General features: G+C 50.2%; 1 protein-coding gene across 1 annotated transcript; it reads right to left on the minus strand.

Moving 5' to 3' along the window:
- On the minus strand, positions 1 to 22509 carry LOC140732663 (solute carrier family 22 member 7-like). Its single transcript, XM_073055356.1, has 10 exons — positions 20666 to 22509; positions 10828 to 10931; positions 9494 to 9648; positions 8542 to 8710; positions 6744 to 6867; positions 5217 to 5326; positions 3684 to 3898; positions 2441 to 2549; positions 673 to 876; positions 1 to 151 (listed from the first exon to the last, which is right to left on the minus strand). Exons 1-10 carry the CDS (start codon positions 21038 to 21040, stop codon positions 1 to 3), a joined length of 1716 nt encoding a protein of 571 aa, XP_072911457.1. The 5' UTR covers positions 21041 to 22509.
- Positions 22510 to 22848: the final 339 nt, after the last annotated feature.

Raw genomic sequence — 22848 nt, forward strand, 5'->3', positions numbered from 1 at the left:
TCACATGCCCTCTGTCTCCACAGTGTCGGCTGGACAGTCTCCATCTGTCCATCCTTCTCCCTCAGCGTTCCCCTCTGCTTTCTGCTGCTTACTGGCACTGAGCAACCTCAAAGGAACTTCGTTTCCATTGTCAGTGGCTGCAGCCTGGTGTCTGAGAAACAGATACAGGTTTCACATAAGGACACAGACGACAGATCATGGCGATAGAATCATGGAGTTGTACAGCACAGAAACAGTCCCATTGGCCCACCTCATCTTTGCCCATCTACACTAACTCCATTTGCCCACTTTAGGACCATATGTGCCTATGTCTTGATGATTGAATTGTCTGTCTAGATGTCCCATAGAACTGATTCTATCTCTGGCAGTGAGTTCCAGATATCAACCACTCTCTGGGTAAAATTCCTGTTGGGGGGGGGGGGGGGGTGTGTGTGTGTGTGTGGTGTGTGTGTGTGTGTGTGTGTGTGTGTGTGTGTGTGTGTGTGTGTGTGTGTGTGTGTGTGTGTGTGTGTGTGTGTTTTATGTGTGTGTGTGTGTGTGTGTGTGTGTGTGTGTAAACCCCATCCCCAATGAGGGACTGTTTGTTTGGGATGCACTGCTTTATAATTTATCTGACAGTACATTATCTATGTACTACTACGGCGCAACCACAGCACCTTGCCCACAACCCACCTGTTTTCGATGTCCGCAATGCTCTCGGGCAGGGGGATATGTGCCGTTTCAGGGAGCAGGAAGGCCACAGTTCCCGCCATGACTGTGATGCTGGTGAAGATCAGGTACGGCAAGGAGTCCCAGAACTCATCGAGCAGCATCACCAGTGGAGTCAGGGAGGCTCCCACCCGTCCCATGAACGTGGAGTACCCCAGCCCACTCTGTCTGTGGAGGGAAGAGGACAGACATCAGCGCCTCACTCTGTGGGGGACAGGGAGAGGGAGGGTGGTACCTTCCTGGGAGAAAACATTGCCAGTCTGCACTCTCTCGCTTGCCAGCCTCTTCTACCTCGGTCAGAAGACCAGACCTGCACAGGTTCCTCAGTGTAATCCAGTCTCTCCTTTTGCATTCTACAAAGGCCTAAACACCATTTGCCTTCCTGAACTGCCGACTGTGCAGTAAATGTCAGTGACTGGTGGTCAAGTGTACTGTGATAGCTCTAAACTGCAGCACCTCACAACCTTTCACCGTTTACCCCCTATCCCACAATCTTTCCAGCCTGTAGCTTTCAGCCCTCCATCCAATGTTTTATGTATCTTCTTCCATGAGGTAGTACTGAGGAATGGAAGGATCTGGTGTGCAAGTGCTAAGATGTGTGAAGGTGGCAGGGCTGCTGGCTATGTGGTTAGGGAGCTGCATGGGACACCAGCTTCCATTTCATACAGAAACAGAGGGTGCAGGGACAGCATGTCAGTTATTAGGAGAGACTGGATCCACCGGGATAATCTTCCTCAGACTGGAGGAAACAGAACACGTTGTACAGAATTCTGACAGACTGATAGGGTAGATAGTGGGAAATCTTTCTCCATAGTAGAGGTGTCCAGAATTAGATTAAGAGGGAAATGGTTCAGGGAGGAGTTCACCTTCAGAGGGGTTGGGGGTGGTTGACAACTGGGATGCACTGCCTGAGAGGATGTGGAGGCAGAGACTCTCACAGCATTGTAAAATGCCCAGGGTGGCAGCACACAGACGAAGTGCTGGGCATTCAATAGTTTGATAGATAGATAGATACTTCATTGATCCCAAAGGAAATTAGAGTGTTACAGTACGGAGAGGGTGGACAAAGGGGCTGTTTCTGTGCTAGATGACGGTGACGCTGGATAGAATCCTGTTGTTGGAGAAAGATGCACATATAAAATTGCTGGTAGCAGAGAGCACCAGTTTACTGCTGAATACACAGTGGTTTTACTTGGTCTGACCATGTCAACAAGGGTTAGGGAAGATCAGGACAAGGTGTTGCCTGCCTCTCATGCCAGTATATCTGTGGACTTGCAGCTGCCTGAGGTGCAGAACGCCCAGTTGAACTGGGTCATTTATGTCTGAGTTAGTGGCACTGTGGTACAGTAAGGCTACTGTGACTGCAGATGGTGTGTCATACAGGTAGATCACCATAGCCACAGGCAATGCTGTGGTACAGGTGAGATCATCGTGGCCACAGCAGAATTGGTCTAATACAGTCAAGTCTGGGGTGTCTGACTGGATGAACAGCCAGGAGTTAGGCCATCGGACAGGGTGAATGAGATTCGCTGAAGTGGGCCCTGCCACCAGTGCTGGAGCTGTGACCACACAGAATACTGAAGAGCAAGTGTTGTAGGACAGCACACAAACTGTGATCTGGGTTGTCCTGTGTTCGGACAGCGTGGGTCATTCTGTGAAGTAGAACAAAATGATGAGGCTCCCCCCTCCCCACTCCCTCAGTGCGCTTCCTGACTTTCGTTGTCATGTTTACCGTATCGGTGTTGGGTAGAGTTCAGTGGTGAAGAGGATAGCCGTGGTGAATGCTGCCTCAGCACAGCCCTTGGCGACAATCCCGACCAACAGCTGAGGGATGGGCAGACCTGGAAGGTGCAAAAGAGTCAGCGAGGGAGACAGGCGGGGAGATGAAGACAGTGGGCCAGGGAGACAAAGGGATGTGGAGAGGGGATACGGCAGGGGAACAGGGAGGTAAGGTGGGGAGACGGATGGGAAACAGGTCCCCCTGGGCCAGACTAGACATCACTCAGCTTTGTTCAATGTCTGCATCACTTTACCTGGTTCTGTATGTTCCTTTTGGCCCAGCCACCGCCCCCCAATGCCCAGCCACCACCCCTCACATGCACAGCCACTGCCCCACTCACACTTTCTGCTGCCTCCTCCCCATAGCTCCGAGGAAGGATTACTGACTTGACATGTTTCTTTCTCCACAGACGCTGCCTGACTGCCCAGGGCTAGTTTCAGTTCAGGCCCCAACACCTGCAGCCAATCATGTTAAGTAGACAGATCGGGGTGTGGGAGGGGGAACTGGACCGAGTGTGGAGAGGAGTGAGATATCGAGGGAGGGAAGGTCAGAGACTGAAGAGGGGAAGGAAGGATGCAGAAAGAGGGGTGAGGAAGGAGAGAGGAGGCGAGGGAGGGAGAAGGGTGGGAAAAGAGCAATGGGGTGAGAGAAAGGAGTAAGGGAGACAAGGCATGAAGGGGGAGAGAAAGAGTGGGAGGGTTATGAAGAGGGGGAGGGAGTGAAACAGGGAAAGAGTGGACAGGTCATGCAGTGGGGGGGATGAGGTGGGAAGACTGAGGGGAGCAAGTTGGTGGCTGTGAGGAGCATCTGAGGGAGGGGAAATGGACCCCGAGGGTGGGGGAAGGGTGAGGGATCCTGAGGAAGGGATACTTTGAGAGTGGAGTGGGGGATTGAGAGAGTCTGCAGGGAGCAGATTGGAGGGAGGGAGGGAGCCCAAGCTGGAGCTGAGGCTGGAGGCAGTTTGAGGAGCCCACATCAGGGACTGAGTCCAGTTCCCACCTGACACTGTGGGGTGGTGGGTGGAATCAGAGAAATGGGGACACTGGGTTTATATGCTACAACACAGAAGAAGGCCATTCACCCCACCAGGTGTATACTGGCTCCCAGGGAACAATCCCATCATTCCCACTCTCTGATTTCACTGATGAGGCTATTGGGTGGGACCTTCTGGTGGAAGGTGGGTCCCCTCACTTACCTTTGGGAAGGACATGTCTGAGCGTCATCAGCAGCCCAGTCAGCAGGAGGAATCCACCTTGGGTTTGGCGCCGTCCCACAGTGCTCAGCAGCAGATAGGCCAGCAGCTTGCCTGGCACCTCGATGGCCCCGTAGATGAAGTGTGTCAGGTACATGTCGAGTCCAAAGCCTCCCACTGAGTAACTGATGGAGTAGTAGGAGAAGGCAGCTCCGAGCCTATGCTTAGTGAGACAAGCATGGTAAGGACAGAGAGCATGTAACAAGCAGACCACCTTCCCCATCTTGTCACCAAGTTCCTACATCCCACAGCCCATACACCTCTCCCCATTCTTGGTAATCCCTCTGTCCCCTAGATCTCTGCCTGTCTCTGTAACATCCTCTGGCCCTCTACAGCCCTCCCTGTGTCAGTAACCCCCTCCAACCCCTTCACCCCATTCATCAATAGCCCCCTCCGACCCCTTCACCCCACTCTGTCAATTGCCCCCTCCTACCCCTTCACCCCACTCTGTCAATAGACCCCTCTGACCCCTTCACCCCACTGTTAATAGCCCCCTCCGGCTCCTTCTCTGCAATGGCCAGTAGCCCCTCTGACCCTTTCACCCCACTCATCAATAGCCCCTCTGACCCCACCCCACTCGTCAATAGCCCCCCAGCCTCTTCACTCCATTCAATAGCCCCCTCCAGTCTTTTCACCTCTTTCATTTCTCTTTAACTGCTTCAGTCCCCTCATCTTACAGTCGCTAACCCCTTCCCATTCTCGATAGAACCCTCCAACCCTACACACATCCCTGTAACCCCCTCCAATCCCTACACCCTTCCCTGTAGCTTCCTCCGACCCCTACACCCTTCCCCGTAACCCCCTCCATCACCATCACCCTTCCCTGTAGCCCCCTCCAATTCCTACACTCTTCCTGTAACCCCCTCCAACCCCTACACCCTTCCCCGCAACCCCCTCCATCACCTCCACCCTTCCCTGTAGTACCTGACCCCTACACCCTTCCCTGTAGCTTCCTCTGACCCCTACACCCTTCCCTGTAACCCCCCGTCACCTACACCCTTCCCTGTAACCCCCTCCAACCCCTACATCCTTCCCCATAACCCCCTCTGTCATCTACACCCTTCCCTGTAGCCTCCTCCAACCCCTACACCCTTCCCTGTAACCCCCTCTGACTCCTACATCTGTCCCTGTAGCCCCCTCTGACCCCTACACCCTTCCCTCTGTGGCCCCTACACCTTTCCCTGCAACCCCCTCCGACCCCTACACCCTTCCCTGTAACCCCTTCCGACTCCTACACCCTTCCCTGTAACCCCCTCCCGCCTTTACACCCTTTGCTCTATAACTTTCTAATCTCTGCCTATCTTTGTAACTCCCTCTTCCCCTACACCGTTCCTATCTGTGTAACTCCCTCTTCCCCTACACCGTTCCTATCTGTGTAACTCCCTCTTCCCCTACACCGTTCCTATCTGTGTAACTGCTGGCGCTCCCCTCCTTCTCTGACCCCACCAAGTGATGTTCATTTCTGGGTGCCCTCACCAGACGATTCCTGAGTAGACAGTGATTCTCCTCATTTGCGAGGTGTTTATAAGGTCGCAGATGGAGCTGGGTGTCCGTGGTCGATCCATTCTCGCAGCCTTCTCTAGCTCCTGAAGCAAATGGTGAATGGCAGCTCCAATTATTGCTCTCGATTGGAGTCCCATTTCCACACATCCTGCTATGGACACATTACCCCCAGATAACAGGAGCGATTCCTAAGAACTGGTGTATATTCAGCCCATCAAATCCAAGCCAGCTCTTTGCATAACAATGCTATCTTCCCCACTGTGGATCCCACACCCAGTATAGAACCCCATCCCCTTCAACCCGCCATCTGAACCCTCTGTCCCTGCCCCCATGGGTCCAGTGGGAACACGTTCTCTCCACTCACCCTGACCAAAGCTCCATCCCTTCCCTTCTCCCCTGCCTCCCCAACAACTGCCCCAGATTTTGCTCACCCACGGTGTCTTAAACCTCCCACTCTCTCCCAGGACAGCCCCCTTCCATCCCTCCTCCCACCGTTCCCAGCGTGGGAACCAGACAGGACAAGAGTGACCACCCAATGATGGATTGGGGCCAGCACCAGCTCCTAGTTATCCTTCTCTCTGCCGTGTTCCTGAGGCCCAGCGTCTGTGTGATTTACTCTCCAGCCTGTCCTGTTCCCCACTCCCACGGATCCTCCCCCACCACCTTTCATCTTTGTGTTTCTTCCCTGTCACAGAGCATCCTTTCACCTGCTCTGCATCATTCAGATTATCCCCCTCCTCCAAAAACACCCCTCCCCATACTCAGGACATAAGAATGGTTGGGAGGGGCTGGGCACCTCCGCCCACAGCTGGCTGTTCTCCAGCTGTCCGACATCCTCTCGTTTGTCAGTTGGATTATTGCAAGGTCATCGGCAGGCTTCACCCTCCTCTTCCTCAGCCCTGATACATCCGACCCAGACCAGTGGGCCTGTTTACTTTCACCACTGCCCCACAGGGTGATTAAAACCCAGGCTCTGCCTCGCGAGGATCTGGCCCAGAGCAGGGGTCAGTCAGAACACTCCCAGGTCCAGGGATGTTGAGTATGTGCTGGTTATTCCGGGTACTGGGCACTGATCGAGTATCCCCAGGGCAGGGGCTTGGTAAATTGGTTTATATTGTCATATGTTCTAAGTGAGAGCATTTCACCACATCAGTACAAGAGAAAACAATAATATCTTTCAGTCACAGAGTGCAGGTGGCAGTAAAGGCCACAACGAGGTGAATTGTGACGCCTCATACAAGGAAATTGTCTTATGACAGGGAGCTAGAAGCTTGGTGTCATGTGCTGTCAGGTTTTAGTATCTTCTGCCTATTGGGGGAGGAGGAGAGAGCGTGCACAGGTAAATAGGTGCGTTGATTATGTTAGCTGCTTTACTGAGGCATGAGAAGTGCAGAGTGAGTCCGTAGAGGGGAAGGCAGTGACAACTGCTGGGGCTTCCCTTGGCAGGGGGACTGGGTACGGATCGGGTGCTGCCTCCCCACCCTCTCTGCTTTCACTCACCTGTAAGGAGAGGCAGGAAATGGGGATGCTCACGCTGTTCCACCGGGCACACCTCTGCAGCCCACGCTGGGCCTGCTCCCACTGTGCGGCTGCCAGCAGCCATCTGACCGACTCTGGGATCCACCTGTGCATCGAGGAAGGGAAGGGTGAGTGCTGAGCACAGGGACACTCCACTGAGTAAGAAACCTGCCTGGCCCTCCCCCCCATCATATCCTGCGAGCCTGTCCCTCACCATGAGGGACCCTCTTCGTCCCCAGGTATACCCCCATCACATCTCAGAGAACTCCCCCCCCACCACCCTACAGCCCTGGGATCCCACCCCACCACAGGCCAGGAAATCATAACACCCCACTCCCCCCTCAATGCCCACCCCAGTGCTTGTGAGTACAGTCCTCACCCCTTAGCAAGTCCTCCTCACTACTGGGGAAGCCTCCCCCATCCTCACAGCACTCTAGGTGACCAACCCCCTCTAATCACCCATCACACTGGAAGACCCTGCCCCATGGTGAGAGTCACCCTGTGTCGGGGCGCTGTGGGTCGTGTTGAGGTAGTATCGGGTGTGAGACGCGTCGGGAGGGTATAGGACGTGTTGGGAGGGTGTGGGTTGTGTCGAGAGGGTGTAGGATCTGTCAGGAGGGTGTAGGTGTAGATTCTGTCGGGAGGGTGTAGATTCTGTCGGGAGGGTGCGGGTTGTGTCGGGAGGGTGTGGGATGTGTCAGGAGGGTGTAGATTCTGTCGGGAAGGTGTAAATTCTGTTGGGAGGGTGTGGGTTGTGTCGGGAGGGTGTGGGATGTGTCAGGAGGGTGTGGGGTGTGTCAGGAGGGTGTAGATTCTGTCGGGAGGGTGTAGGATGTGTCGGGAAGGTGTAGATTCTGTTGGGAGGGTGCGGGTTGTGTCGGGAGGGTGAGGGTTGTGTCGAGAGGGTGAGGTATGTGTCAGGAGGGTGCAGGATGCATCGGGAGGGTGTAGGAACTGTCGGGAGGGTATGGGTTGTGTCGAGAGGGTGCAGAATGTATCGGGAGGGTGTGGGTTGAATTGGGAGGGTGTGGGATATGTCAGGAGGGTGTAGGAAGTGTCGGGAGGGTGTGGGTTGAATTGGGAGGGTGTGGGATGTGTCGGGAGGGTGTAGATTCTGTCGAGAGGGTGAGGGTTGTGTCGAGAGGGTGCAGATTCTGTTGAGAGGGTGAGGGTTGTGTCGAGAGGGTGCAGGATATATCGGGAGGGTGTGGGTTGTGTTGGGAGGGTATGGGTTGTGTCGAGAGGGTGCAGGATGCATCGGGAGGGTGTAGGAAGTGTCGGGAGGGTATGGGTTGTGTCGAGAGGGTGCAGGATGCATCAGGAGGGTGTAGGAAGTGTCGGGAGGGTATGGGTTGTGTCGAGAGGGTGCAGGATGTATCGGGAGGGTGTGGGTTGTATCGGGAGGGTGTAGGAAGTGTCGGGAGGGTGTGGGTTGTGTCGAGAGGGTGAGGGTTTTGTCGAGAGGGTGCGGGATGCATCGGGAGGGTGGGGGATGTATCGGGAGGGTGTGGGTTGTGTCGGGAGGGTGTGGGTTGTGTCGGGAGGGTGTAGGAAGTGTCCGGAGGGTGTGGGTTGTGTCAAGAGGGTGAGGGTTTTGTCGAGAGGGTGTGGGTTGTGTCAAGAGGGTGAGGGTTTTGTCGAGAGGGTGCAGGATGTATCGGGAGGGTGCGGGATGCATCGGGAGGGTGGGGGATGTATCGGGAGGGTGTAGATTCTGTCGGGAGGGTGTGGGTTGACCTGAGTACTTACAGATGTGTGACTGGGACACTGGGTGACTCACCAGCACAGGGCAGCAATCAGCAGACAGGGAGTGGAAACGGTGAAGACAAGCCAGTGCCAGTCCCGCAGCAGGTAGGCGATGAGTGCCAGCGACATGTTACCCACACTCCAGGCTAAGCTAGTTATGGCACCAAGCTGGACACGGTGCTTCACGTCCGTCCATTCCATTGCTGTTGGAGGGGTGGGGGAGCATGTGGAAGAGGTGGCCAGGGGATCGAGGTTAAGGGAGGGAGACAGGGGGTTCAGGGTGAGGTGGGTGTGAACAGGGAGTGGAGGGGTCAGTACAGGCAGTGGTCAATGTGATCAGTGTCTTTAATTCCCCACCACACCCCCACCCCATTTATAGTCCATGCTCCTGTCCCTGTTCCCATCTCTCATCTTCATCCTACTTGTCTGACTGCAATCTCCATTCCTGTCTTCCTGCCCATCTCTCATTCCTGTTCCTGTCTTCCTGCTCATTTCTCGAAGCTGTTCCCATCTCCTCACCCATCTGCCATGACCGTTTCATCTTCTCACCCATCTGCTCTCTGTACCGTCCTTCCATCTCTGTTTCAACTCCCTGCCCTTCTGGAGTCCCTATTCTCATCTTCTTGCCCATCTTCTCACCTGTCTCTCCATCTGTGTCCCGTCCCTGATCCTGTCTCCCCATCTGCCTCCTGTCCCCAATCCCTTCTCCACGTCTGTCTCATATCCCCAAACCCATCTCCCCATCTGCCTCCTGTCCCCAATCCCTTCTCCACGTCTGTCTCATATCCCCAAACCCATTTCCCCATCTGCCTCCTGTCCCCAATCCTTTCTCCACGTCTGTCTCCCATCCCTGATCCTGTCTCTCATTATCTCTTGTCCCTGATCCTATCTCCCCACCCGTCTCCTGTCTCTGATCCCGTGTCCCTACCAATCCATGGTCTACAGCCCAGCCCTTTCCCTGGTGCCCCCCACCCCAGCCCCCTTACCCAGAGTGATGGAAGTTGTAGAGATGGCTGACAGTCCCATCCCACACAGGAGCCTGGAGATGCTGAACATGGCAAATGCAACAGAGAAGGAGGCAATGATGCCAAAGGTAGCTGTCATTAGGCAGCCCAGAAGCAGAACCTTCCGACGGCCACACCTGAGGTAAGGACACAGCCCAGGTCATGCTCAGCTTCCAACCTTGGCCCCTAACCACAACCCCATCCCGTGATCCCAACCCTAACCCCACCCACACCTGGAGCCAGGTCACAGCCTCGAGCCAGACCCTGACCTGACCACCAAATCCCACTTATTCACAGTCACTTTTTAGTTTGGTTTCAGAACTTGCTTGGCCATAGAAGACAGAAGGTAGTGGTTGATGGGGCTTGTTCTGACTGGAGGTATTCTGTAGGGGTCCGTACTGGGACCTCTGCTGTCTGGGATATAATGTAGGTGAATGACTTGGATGAAAACATGGATTGGTGGGTTAGCAGATTTGCAGACAATATGAAGAGTGGTGATGGTGTGGACAGTGTAGAATGTTCCTAAAGAATACAAGCAAGATACAGATTAGTTGCAGGTACAGACTGAGAAATGGGAGATGGAATTTAATCCTGTCAAGTGTGAGGTGTTGCAATTTGGGAGCTCAATTGTAAAGGAATATTAAAGTTAATGAAAGGATGCTTAACAGTGTTGATGAACAGAGGGATCTTTGGGTTCACAGTCTGAGGGCTGGTAAAGGAGGCAGATGCTATGGATGCCTTTATTGATTGAGGCATTGAGTTTGACTAAGGAAATCACACAGCTTCAGTTCAGTTGCACTTGGAGTATTGTGTGCATTTCTGGTCACTCCATTACATAGGCTGTGCAGACTATGGAGAGAATGTAGAAAAACAACACGCACAAAGTGCTGGAGGAACTCAGCAGGCTAGGCAACATCTATGGAAAAGAGTGAACAGTTGATGGTTTGGGCTGAGACCCTTTGTCAGGGTGCAGAAAAGGTTCACCAGGATGCTGCCTGGATGAGAGGGAGATGCTGGGCAAACTTGGGTTTTCTCTGGTGCGGCAGAGAATGAGGGGAGACCTGATAGGTTTATAAGAAGCATAGATAGAGTAGACAGACAGCATCTTTTCCTCAGGGATGAAATCTCAAATACCGGAGGCAAACACAAAATGATGGGGTAAGTTTAAAGGAGATGATTTACACAGGGAATGGTGGGTGCCTGGAATGGGACCGCATCATGAACCCTTCTCTAGTTTGTGTTGTAACCCCATCCCACCCCCCAAATTCTCCTCTCCCCTTCAACTGCCCCCCACACTGCCAATATTCCCTCCGTACCTGTCAGAAAGGTATCCAAAAAGTGGTCCTCCCAACATGACGCCCAAGAAGAAGGTGGTTCCGGCAGCCTGGTTCAGTTGCCGCCGCTCACACACTAGGTCCCACTGTGGGAATACACAGGCCGTGGGACATCCATCACTTCACCCCTTCCCCCCTCCATTCCCCTTTCACCCACCCCCCCTCATCCAGTCACCCCTTCACCTTACTCTCACTGGCCCCTTACCCTCACACCTCAGTACCCCTCACTTTACAATCCTACCCCACACCCCCTCACCACCATCCTCCTGACCCCCCTCAACACCACTCCTTTCACAAACCCCTCACTTCACGCACCCACCTCTCCCTCACATCCCTGGGGTGAGTGAGTGGTGGGGTGGTGAGAAAGAGGGGGGTTGATAGGGTGGGATGTGTTTGGGTCAGGTGGGTGTGGGGTTATCAGGCTGGGATGGGATTGGATTGGCTTTAGCTTTGGGTCAGGTACAGTGCGGAGGTGGCAGGTGTCAGACACCATTCAGCACCTTCAGCCCAACCAGTCCATGCCAACCAAAATGACCATCTTAGTCCAAATTGCCTGCATTTGGTTCACATCCTAAACCTGTCCTACCCACATACCTGTCCAAATTCCTTTTAAATGTATTTGCCTCAACCGCTTCCTCTGGTCTCCCATTCCATTAACAGACCACTCTCTGGGTGAAAACGTTCCCTCAACCCAATCCCAGTCCACAGAGCTGACTCAGCTCCACTCTCCAGATGGCACTCCCAGTTCCCCTAACCTGGGCATTGCTGAGACAGAGGGAGGCTGTGCATCCTGCTGGGGAGAGAGCTTAACTTTATTTGTCACATGTACATCAATGCATGAACACCATTGTTTACATCAATAACCATCATAGTCCAAATAAGTGCTGGGTAGTCTGCAAGTGTTGACATGTTTCCAGCGCCAACGACTTTCTAACCATAACTCTAACATTTTTGGAATGTGGGAGTAAACCAGAGAACCCAGAGGAAACTCATGCGGTCATGGGGAGAGCATACAAACTTCTTACAGACAGCAGTAGGAATTGAACCACGATTGCCGATTGCTGGCACTGTAATAGAATTACTCTAACCTCTATGCTACCGTACTGTAGAAGTAGTGATGCTCCAGCAAAAGTTCCAAGGCTGCAGTCCCAGCCTGTCCTGGGGTGAACCCAGTGTTGTTGGTGGGTGCCCCAGTGAATCCAATTTCCTGCTGTGCTTTAAAGGAGCTTTTTTGGTACTGTCCTTTACTTCTTTAGACCCTAACACTACCTGTTCCGTGTCAGTCTCTCCCAATCAAATTCCCCCAGCCCCAGCACTACTGACCTTCTCCTGCTCCATCAATTCTGCTTCAGTTTGAGCCATGGTTTCGCACTGAACCAGGTCACATTGAAGGCTGCTGGAAGCCTCCATTGTGTGGTCACCGTGCCCCAGAGACCCCAGTTGAACTGAATCATCCATCAACTGTCAGACTGCACATGACAGGACTCATCCCAATTTGGCCTGGAATGGCTTGTGCCGTCTACTTCACATTCCCTGTTTTCCAGTCTGCATGGGTAAAAGTCTCCCAGGTCAGTGTAACCCCACCACACCACCCCTTATCTCCTATTTTACAGCCACCATTGTCTACTCCACCAACCTCTGCTCTTCACTCTTCCCAAGTTCCACCCAAACTGTCCATGGTGGCTGTCCGGTTGCCAGTCATTTTAATTCTCCCCAATTCCCACAGTCTCCTTCACTGCCTGGTGAAAGTAAGCACAAAGTAAAGGAACAGCCTCTCAGATTCTGCTTGGATAGTCATCTTCAATAGGACCCTACCACCAAACACATTTTTACCTCCCCCAATTCCGCTTTCCGCAGAGATTGCTACCTCCATGATTTCCGTGTCCTGTCATCCCTCCCCACTGATCGCCCTCCTGGGACATATCCCTGCAAGCCACAGAAATGCTACACCTGCCCATTCACCTCCATTTACGTCCCCAAACAGCGTTCCTGCTGGACAACCATTTTACTCCCTATCTTCATTCCTGTTCTGACATGTCGGTATGGCCTCCTCTTCTGCCAAGAATGAGACCATTCTCAGGATGGATAAGGGCACTCTCAGATTGGAGGAGTAACACCTAATATTCTGTCTAGGTAGCCTCCAACCTGATGGCATGAACATTGATTTCTCCAACTGCTGGTAATTTTTTCCAATCCTCTTCCCTTTTCTTCTATTCCCCACTCTGACCTTTTACTCCTCCTCACCTGCCTATCACCTCTCCCAATGCCCCCCTCCTTCCCTTTCTCCCATGTCCATTCTCCTCTGAGTCCCTCCAAGGTAACAATCTCAGGATTGCTACCTGTGCCACGTGCGAGTGAGGCAAGGAACAGAAGGATTATACAGATTAATATGTGGCTGAGAGGATGGTGCAGGACGGAGGGCTTCAGGTTTGTAGATAATTGGGCTTTGTTCCAGGGAAGGTGGGATCTGTTCCGAAGGGACGGTTTACACCTGAACTGGAGCAGTACTAACATTCTTGCAGGAAAGTTTGCTAGTGCTTCTTGGGGGGGTTTAAACTAAATTTGCAGGGGGCAGGGATCCAGAATGCGAGAGAGGATAGCGAGATGAAGAATAAAGGACAGGTGGGGACTACACTGTTCTGGAATATTAAGTGTGTAGTAGAGAAAGGTGAGGCGAAACAAGTGATAAGGAGGACACATGTACAGAGGGATGGTCTGATGGAACATGGAGTTAAATGTGCAGAAAGAATAAGTAAATTTAGGAAGGACAACAAAATTCAAGGAGCGTATAGCCCAGTGGGAGTTCGGGGATCTGGGTTAAGCACAATAGGCAGCGATTTAAACAGAGAGGAGAAATGGGCTAAAAATCCTATATCTGAATGCACGAAGTGTCAGAAATAAGGCAGATGAGCTTGAAGCTCAGGTGCGAATGGGTAACTATGATGTTCTTGGGAAAACGGAGACATGGCTGCAGGGAGATCAGACCTGGGAAATGAATGTACAAGGGTATACATGCTATCATAGGACAGAAATGTGGGCAGAGGGGGTGGGGTGGCCCTGTTGGTGAGGAATGAGATTCACTCCTTTGCAAGGGGGGACATAGGATCAGGAAAAGTAGAGTCTGTGTGGATAGAACTGAGGAACAGTAAGGGCAAAAAGACCCTAATGGGTGTTGTCTACAGGCCACCAAACAGTAGCATGGATATTGGGTGCAAGTTGAATAGGGAGTTAACATTGGCATGTGGCAAAGGTAATGTCGCAGTAGTTATGGGGGATTTCAACATGCAGGTGAACTGGGAGAATCAGGTTGGTGCTGGACCCCAGGATAGGGAGTTTGTAGAGTGCCTACGGGATGCATTCTTGGAACAGCTTGTAAGACAGCCGACCAGGGACAAGGCTATTCTGGATTTAAAGCGATCTTGAAGTAAAGGAGCCATTAGGAGGTAGTGACCATAATATGATAAGTTTTTATCTGCAATTTGAGAAGGATAAGGGCAGATCGGAGGTGTCATTGTTGCAGTTGAACAAAGGAGACTATGGAGCCATGACGGAGGAGCTGGCCAAAGTTAAATGGACGGATATCCTAGCAGAAAAGACAGTGGAATAGCAATGGCAGGTATTCTTGGGAATAATGCACAAGGTGCAAAATCAGTTCATCCCCCAGAGAAGGAAGGATTCAAAGGGGGGAAAGGGGCCACAGTGGTTGACAAAGGAAGTCAAAGATTGCATAGCATTAAAAAAAAGGGAAGTATGACAGAACTAAGGTGAGTGGGAGGACAGATGATTGGGAAATTTTTAAGGAACAACAGAACTTAACTAAAAAGGCAATACGGGGAGAAAAAATGAGGTATGAACGCAAGCTAGCCAGGAATATAAAGGAGGATAGCAAAGGCTTTTTTTAGGTATGTGAAGAGAAAGAAGATAGTTAAGAACAATGTTGGGCCCTTGAAGAATGAATTGGGTGAAATTGTTATGGGAAACAGAGAAATGGCAGAAGAATTTAATAAGTACTTTAGATCTGTCTTCACTAGGGAAGACACAGGCAATCTCCCAGATGTATGGATGGGCCAAGGACATAGGGTAATAGAGGAAATGAAACAGATTGACATTAGGAAGGAAATGGTGATGAGTAGACTGATGGGACTTTAGGCTGACAAATCCCCAGGTCCAGATGGTCTGCATCCTAGGGTACTAAAGGAGGTGGCCCTGGAAATTGCGGATGCATTGGTAATCATTTTCCAATGTTCCTTAGATTCAGGATCAGTTCCTGGGGATTGGAGAATGGCTAATGTTATCCCACTTTTTAAGAAAGGAGGGAGGGAGAAAACAGAGAACTATCGTCCTGTCAGCCTAACATCAGTAGTGGGGAAGATGCTAGAGTCTGTTATTAAAGATGAAATAGTGGCATATCTAGATAGCAGTGTTAGGATTGGGCCGAGACAGCATGGATTTACCAAGGGCAAATCATGCTTGACTAATCTATTGGAGTTTTTTGAGGATGTAACCAGGAAGTTAGACAAGGGAGATCCAGTGGATGTAGTGTACCTCGATTTTCAGAAGGCATTTGATAAGGTCCCACATAGGAGATTGGTAGGTAAAATCAGAGCTCATGGCATTGGGGGGAAGATATTGACATGGATAGAAAACTGGTTGGCAGATAGAAAGCAAAGGGTATTTCTCGGAATGGCAGGTGGTGACTAGTGGGGTGCCACAGGGCTCGGTATTGGGACCACAGCTGTTTACGATTTACATCATCGATTTAGACAAAGGCATTGAGAATAACATCAGCAAGTTTGCTGATGATACTAAGCTGGATGGCAGTGTGACATGTGATGAGGATGTTAGGAGAATTCAGGGTGACTTGGATAGGTTGAGTGAGTGGGCAGATACTTGGCAGATGACGTTTAATGTGAATAAGTGTGAGGTTATCCACTTTGGGAGTAAGAACAGGAAGGCAGATTATTATCTAAATGGTGTAGAGTTAGGTAAGGGAGAAATACAAAGAGATCTAGGAGTCCTTGTTCATCAGACACTGAAGGTGAATGAGCAAGTGCAGCAGGCAGTGAAGAAGGCTAATGAAATGTTGGCCTTTATTACAAAGGGAAAAGAGCAAGGAAATCCTTTTGCATTTGTACAGGGCCCTGGTGAGACCACACCTGGAGTATTGTGTACAGTTTTGGTCTCCAGGGTTAAGGAAGGACATCCTGGCTGTAGAGGAAGTGCAGCGTAGATTCACGAGGTTAATTCCTGGGATGTCCGGACTGTCTTACGCAGAGAGGTTAGAGAGACTGGGCTTGTACATGCTGGAATTAAGGAGATTGAGAGGGGATCTGATTGCAACATATAAGATTATTAAGGGATTGGACAAGATAGAGGCAGGAAATATGTTCCAGATGCTGGGAGAGTCCAGTACCAGAGGGCATGGTTTGAGAATAAGGGGTAGGTCATTTTGGACAGAGTTAAGGAAAAACTTCTTCTCCCAGAGAGTTGTGGGGGTCTGGAATGCACTGCCTTGGAAGGCAGTGGAGGCCAATTCTCTGGATGCTTTCAAGAAGGAGCTAGATAGGTATCTTATGGATAGGGGAATCAAGGGATACGGGAACAAGGCAGGAACTGGGTATTGATAGTAGATGATCAGCCATGATCTCAGAATGGTGGTGCAGGCTTGAAGGGCCGAATGGTCTACTTCTATACCTATTGTCTATTGTCCTTCTGCTTCTGCCTCTCGTCTTCTCCTCCCAGCTTCTTACTTCGTTACCCCCCAACCCCCACCCACCTGTCACCTTCCCCTCCCTCCATTTGGCATCTTTCTCCTTCTGATGAAGGGTCTCAGCCCTAAACATCAACTGTTTATTCATTCCCATAGATGCCACCTGACCTGCTGAGTTCCTCCAGCATTTTTTATGTGTTAGTCTACAACTCACTGGCATGAACAATACTTTTGTTTCAAGTAACCTGCTCCCCCTTTCTGGCTTTTCTCTCTCTGTCTGAACTACCCAGTTTCTCCAGATGCTGCCTAACCTGATAAGTTCCTTCAGATGTTTGTGTGTTGCTCCAGATTCCAGCCTCCAGAGTTTCTTGTGTCTCCAGAAAAAACTGCTTTTAATTCTGTGTCATAATCTCATAAATTTAGAATGTTATTGAATACTCTGAGAAACTCAAAGTACTCAGCAACTTGGTGAACCTCTTCTGCACCCTTTCAATAGCCTTCCCGCTGCCACCCCACTTGCCTCCGTGCCCAGCACATAACTCTTCGTAACTTCCACCATCTCCAACAGGATCCACCACCAAGCACATGTTTCTCTCCCCCACCCAACTTTCTGTTTCCCACAGGGATCGCTCCCTACTTAATTCCCTTATCCACTCATCCCTCACCACTGATCTCCCTCCTGTTACTGATCCTTGCAAGTGGAACAAATGCCACACCTGCCCCTACACCTCCTCCCTCACTACCATTCAAGGACCCAAAAGGTCACCTGTGAATCTGTTGGGGTCATATACTGTGTCTGGTGCTCCCAGAGTGGTCTCCTGCATTTCGGTGAGACCCGATGTAGATTAGGAAACTGCTACACCAAGCACTTATGCTCCATCCACCAGAGTAAAAACAGGATCTCCCGGTAGCCACCTATTTCAATTTTACTTCTCACACCCATTCTGACATGTCAGTCTATGGCCTCCTACGATGTCACGATGAAGCCACACTCAGGATGGAGGAGCAACACCTTAATATTGTTTCTGAACACTCTCCAGCCTGATGGCATAAACATCAATTTCTCAAACTTTCATTAATTGCCCCCTCACCATTCCTGTTTTCCTCTCTCAGCTTTTCTCCTTACCTGCCCATCAACTCCCTCCGGTGCTGCTCCTTCCCTTTCTTCCATGGTCTTCTATCAGATACCCCCTTCTCCAGCTCTTTGACTATTTCACCAATCAACTTCCCAGTTCTTTGCTTCACCCTTCCTCCTCTCCTGGTTTCACCTATCACCTGCCATGTTGTACTTCTTCCTTCTCTCCCCACCTTCTTGCTCTGATCTCCTCTGTCTTTCCAGTTCTGATGAAGAGTCTTGGCCTGAAATGTCGACTGTTTTCTCTTTTCCATAGATGCTGCCTGGTCTGTTGAGTTCCTCCAGCATTTTGTGTGTGTTGCTTTGATTTCCAGCATCTGCAGATTTTCTCTTGTTTGTTATATCCTGCTGTATCCTTTGTAATCTTCTACACTATTCACTACATCACCAATCGTTGTACCAACTGCAAACTTACTAACCCACCTATCAATGTTTTCATCATGTAGCATCGCTTAGGACACCTAGTCATGGATGTTCAGCCAGATTAAGTGTCATCGACCACTATCGCCTGTCTTCCATGGGCAAGCTAATTCAAGATAAAAATGGCCAAGTCACCATACATGTCCTGCCCCACACAAAGTCATGTTGGCAGTCCTAAATTAGGCCATGATTCCTCAAATGCTTGTAAATGCTATCTCTAAGAATCCTTTCCAATAGCTTTCCCACCAATGACATGAAACTCACCAGTTTAGAAATACCAGGATTATCCTTATTTTCCTTCTTGAATAGTCCATTATTGAAGATAGTGGACAAGGCCCAAGCAATCTCGTCTCTTGCCTCTCTGAATATTGAGGTGTGAATATTCTATCACACCTTTGGGACTTAACCATCTTAACATTCTTTAAGAGACACAACCTTTGCCTTCATTTCAGAATTCCCTAGGGGTGGTGAACCTATGGCACACAAGTCTAAGATTACGATAGGCATGTAGTGCCACCCTTAGATTCTTTAAACTCCACCTGTAATTTAAAAAAAACTACCAAATGAAGCAGCGTATGAGCAGTGAAATGTTTTCACAGGAAATATCTCACACCTGCTTGGTGCCAGCTAGACAGTTGCAGGAACACCTGATGTTGGATGATACATTTTGAAATTCTTGAAGACCTGGTGTACACATCAGTATTTGGATAGTAAATGGTTACAATAACAATGCTATTTAGAAATTATCTTATTTTTCAATTGTCTCTTCAAAATATTAACAATTTTTATGTTTTCTAAAATGCTTCATTTATTTCAATCTGTTATATTTTAATCAATAGAAACAATAAATACAGGTAAGCAACAGGACTCACCATTTTTCCTTGAAAAAAAGTCCATAATTATTGTTACTAATTCGTTGATCAATGATAACTTCTGCTCAAAATTACCACTGCACGAGATGTTTTTTAGATTATCGCCAATTTTGGTCACATACTCTTGAAAAGGTTCACCACCCCTACCCTAGAAATAAACAAGGTCCATACTGATTTCGTAATCCTCCATGTCCTTTTCCTTGCTAAACATCGACACAAAGTACTCAATTAAGATCTCACTCACACCCTCCTCCTGCCTCCAAGCTCATGTTCCTTCCTTTATCCTTGAATTGTTCTGCCCCCTCCCCAGTAATTCTCTTGCTCTTTGTGCATATATAAAATGCATTGGGATTCTCTTTAATGCTACTTGCAAAGTATTTTTTATGGCCCCTCTTAGATCTGCTGAGTTCCTTTCTAGCTTCTTTACAATTCTGAAGCATTTGATTTGAATTAGCTCCCAACTTCCTTTACAACTCCTCCCTCGGAGTGTCAGACACCCTGAGCCAATAGGCTGGTCCTGGACTTATTTCCATTTGGTATAATTTACTTATTATTATTTATGATTTTATATTGCTATATTTCTACACTATCCTTGGTTGGTGCGACTGTAACAAAACCCAATTTCCCTTGGGATCAATAAAGTATGTCTGTCTGTAAACCTTACACATGCTTCCTTTTTCTACTGCACTAGATTCACTACTTCTCTCAATATCTAAAGTTCCCTTACCTTGCCATCTTTGTCCTTTTTTAACTGGAACATATTTGTGCATTTGCTCTTTAAAAACCCTCCATATGTCAAATTGGTTGCATCAAGGTCTGGTATGGGAATTCCAAAAGATGGTGGACTCAGCTAGTTTCATCACAATATTCTCATCACTACATCAGGGAGGAGATACAGAAGTCTGAAGACCGAGCTTCTTTTCCTCTGCCTTTAAATTTCTCAATGCTCCATGAACACAACCTTGTTATTCCTTTTAATGGAGCTATCTATTTATTTTGGTAATTTATAATGTCTTTGTAAAACTAATTTCACATTATTGAAGTCAGCAGTAATAATTATGATTCTGATGTCTCGGGAAAGCAACATCAGCCAGTAAGGACCCATGCCATCAGGGCTAAGCCCTCTTCATTGCCACCATCAGGCAGGAGTACAGGAGCTTTTAGATCTTCACCAATAACAGCTTTTTCTCCACTGCCATTAGGATCTTGAACCAACCTGACCAACCCTAATGGTATCTCTCACCATATTTCCCCTGACTTGCACTCATGCCATTATGCTTTTCTTTCGTTTACTTTGTCATGTAAGTTTAATGTAATTTGTGTCAACTTGTTTATGTTAATATGTTTGCAGTGTATTGTGCTGCTGCTGCTGCTGCTAAAAACTGATTTTCATGGCATTTGAACCCCAGGTGTTTTTTATGGCAACAAACTTGAACTTGATCCTGATAAGGTGGGTTAATGTCCCCCCACTGCCCTGACCTTCTTCAGTATTAACAGCACAACATAATTTCCCCAAACACTGTTGCCAGTCACACACCTCTTCCCCGCTTCACCTCATCTTTCCCCTCCTTCCTTTCAACTTCTCCCACCCCTTGTCCCCCTCCCTACCTTCCCCTCACCCCTTTTCCAGCCTTCCTCAGCTCTTTTTCCCCTCCCTCCCTCCCTCCCCTCTCCCCTCCATACCTCAGTGGCAATGGTAGAAGTGAACTGGGACGTGTCATAGTCCCAGCCGTTGGTACAGCCGATGGTGTTAGACAGGTTGTGCTGGCTGTCCGGGTGTGCCTCTAGCAGCTGGAGCTGGGGGCTGGGGTACATGCGGCAAGAGCTGTAGGTGCCGTCGGACTCCAGAGGGGAGGTGGTACGCAGCCGCTGGGCCTGGCTCAGATTGGCCAGGCTGGGGTGGGGGGATCGACAGTGATGGGTAGGGATGGCCGATAGGAAGATATGTAGCAGGAAGTGCCAGGGCAGAGACAGGCGGGCAGCCGACAGCAGCACCAGCACCAACAGCTGGAATCTGCCAAAGCCTCCCAGCCCCTGTAAGATGCTATCCATATACATACTGGTGCACAGCAGCAGGGAGACTGAGCTTGCAAGGACCCTGCACACCGCCTGACTCCAATAATCTGCCAATTATGTGATTGGGGTGTGGTGAACAAAGCTGGTGTTCAGGGAACACAGTCCTTCACTATCCAACTATTAACCAGACTGGGCTGGGCAGACTCAGGAACATCCCCTTGGAACCCACACTCACCAGTGCAGTGCACCAGCCTACAGTGACGACAGGACTGACAAATTAATGCACAGCACATGATCCAGACATGCCAAAGCTTGGGAGGGGCAGTAAGGAGAGGGAGATGGGTGGGGGGGGGGAGTGGTGGGAGAGGAGGAGAGTGTGATGTGTGAGAAAGAGGGAAGTGGCAGCGAGGGAGAGGGACAGGAGCACAAGGAGGAGGGAGAGCAAATGGAGCACGAGGAATTGGTGGGAGGGTCATGGGAGAGAGGAGGAATGGAGGAGAGGGAAGGGGTGCTATGAGTGGGAGAGTGAGAGACAGAGAGAGAGAGAAAGCAAGAGAGCGAGGTGGAGAGAGGGTCTGGCAGATAGGATGAGGGATAAAGACGGATAGAGGGTAAGGACTGGGTAGGAGAAGGAAAGGATGGGTGGAAGGACAGCGAGGACAGTTGGAGGGGTGTTTTGGAGGCCTGTGACCAGTGGTGTACCACAAGGATCAGTGGGGGCCCTCACTTCCATTTGGATGTGAATGTTAACATGTGATTAGTAAGTTTGCAGATGGCACAAAAATAGTTACAGTCATAGTTGTACAGCTTAGAAATGGGCCCTTTGGTCCATCTACACTAGTCCTAGTAGGACAATATCACTCTACGCAGTGGTACTCAAGATGTATCTTAAATGTAGTACTGTACCCCCTCTGGCAGTGTGTTCCAGACAGCAGCCGCTCTCTGTGTAAAAATTATCAGTCAGATTCCCTTTAAAACTCCCTCCTCTCACCCTAAATCTGAAGCGCTTGATTTTCATACCCCTTCTAAAAAGATTCCGATGATCTGCTCTATAAATACCTCTCATTACTTTATCTATTTCTACCAGGTGACTCCCTCAGCCTCCTTCGCTTCAGGATAAACAGGCCCAGCCTATCCAATTTCTTCCCGTGACTACAGTCCTCTGTCCCAGGTGATCCTCCTCTGCACCGTCTCCAGTGCAACCCCATGCCTTCTATAACATGGTGACCAGAACCACGTGTGTATGTGCAGTGGGTCGTCGTCTCCCACTCCTTGCTGCGTTGTTTCTGCTGGATTGCACTTCTCTCCTTGTGTCCAAGCGACTCAGTCAGGGCTGCACCGTCTGTAGGACGTCCTGTGGCCTCTGTCTTCCCAGCTGCTCAGAACTAAAGGAGCCATTACATTCGCACAGGGATACCCTGGAGTGCTGGAGCATGGATCAATGAGATCAGGTTCAAGGTGTAGTTGCAAACATTGGAACAGCAGGGCTGATGTGACAGGGCAATGAGCTCCTGCTCCCGGGATGCTGGTCAGGAGCATCCACGCCTCCCGAACCCCACCCACCCACCACCACCTCCCGATAGACAGGGTCTACCCCAGGTCATCAACCCTACCCTCCCCCCACCACAGCCAGGGTCACTGGCCAACCCCCTGACCCTCCAAGCCAAACCCTAACCCTGCAGGGTCACCAGGCTGACCCCTGACTCCTTAAGTTCACCAGGTTGCCCCTAAACACCCCAGGTCACCACCATAGAGTCAGTGGGCTGACCCCTGACCCTGGCTTGGGTGACGCTCTCCCCTTCAACTGGGTTTGTGAGCGATGACGTCCTTGTAGATTCACATGAGTCTAG

This window comes from Hemitrygon akajei, chromosome 9 (genome assembly GCF_048418815.1).
Source record: "Hemitrygon akajei chromosome 9, sHemAka1.3, whole genome shotgun sequence".
NCBI lineage: Eukaryota > Metazoa > Chordata > Chondrichthyes > Myliobatiformes > Dasyatidae > Hemitrygon > Hemitrygon akajei.

Excerpts from the sequence above, each read along its gene's own strand:
- LOC140732663 (XM_073055356.1), bottom strand. The coding sequence starts at position 21,040 with ATGTATATGGATAGCATCTTACAGGGGCTGGGAGGCTTTGGCAGATTC. Across the intron at positions 6,868-8,541 it reads CTGATTGCTGCCCTGTGCTG|GTGGATCCCAGAGTCGGTCA; the intron begins GTGAGTCACCCA and ends CTCGATGCACAG. Across the intron at positions 5,327-6,743 it reads TTTCCTGCCTCTCCTTACAG|GAGCTAGAGAAGGCTGCGAG; the intron begins GTGAGTGAAAGC and ends CATTTGCTTCAG.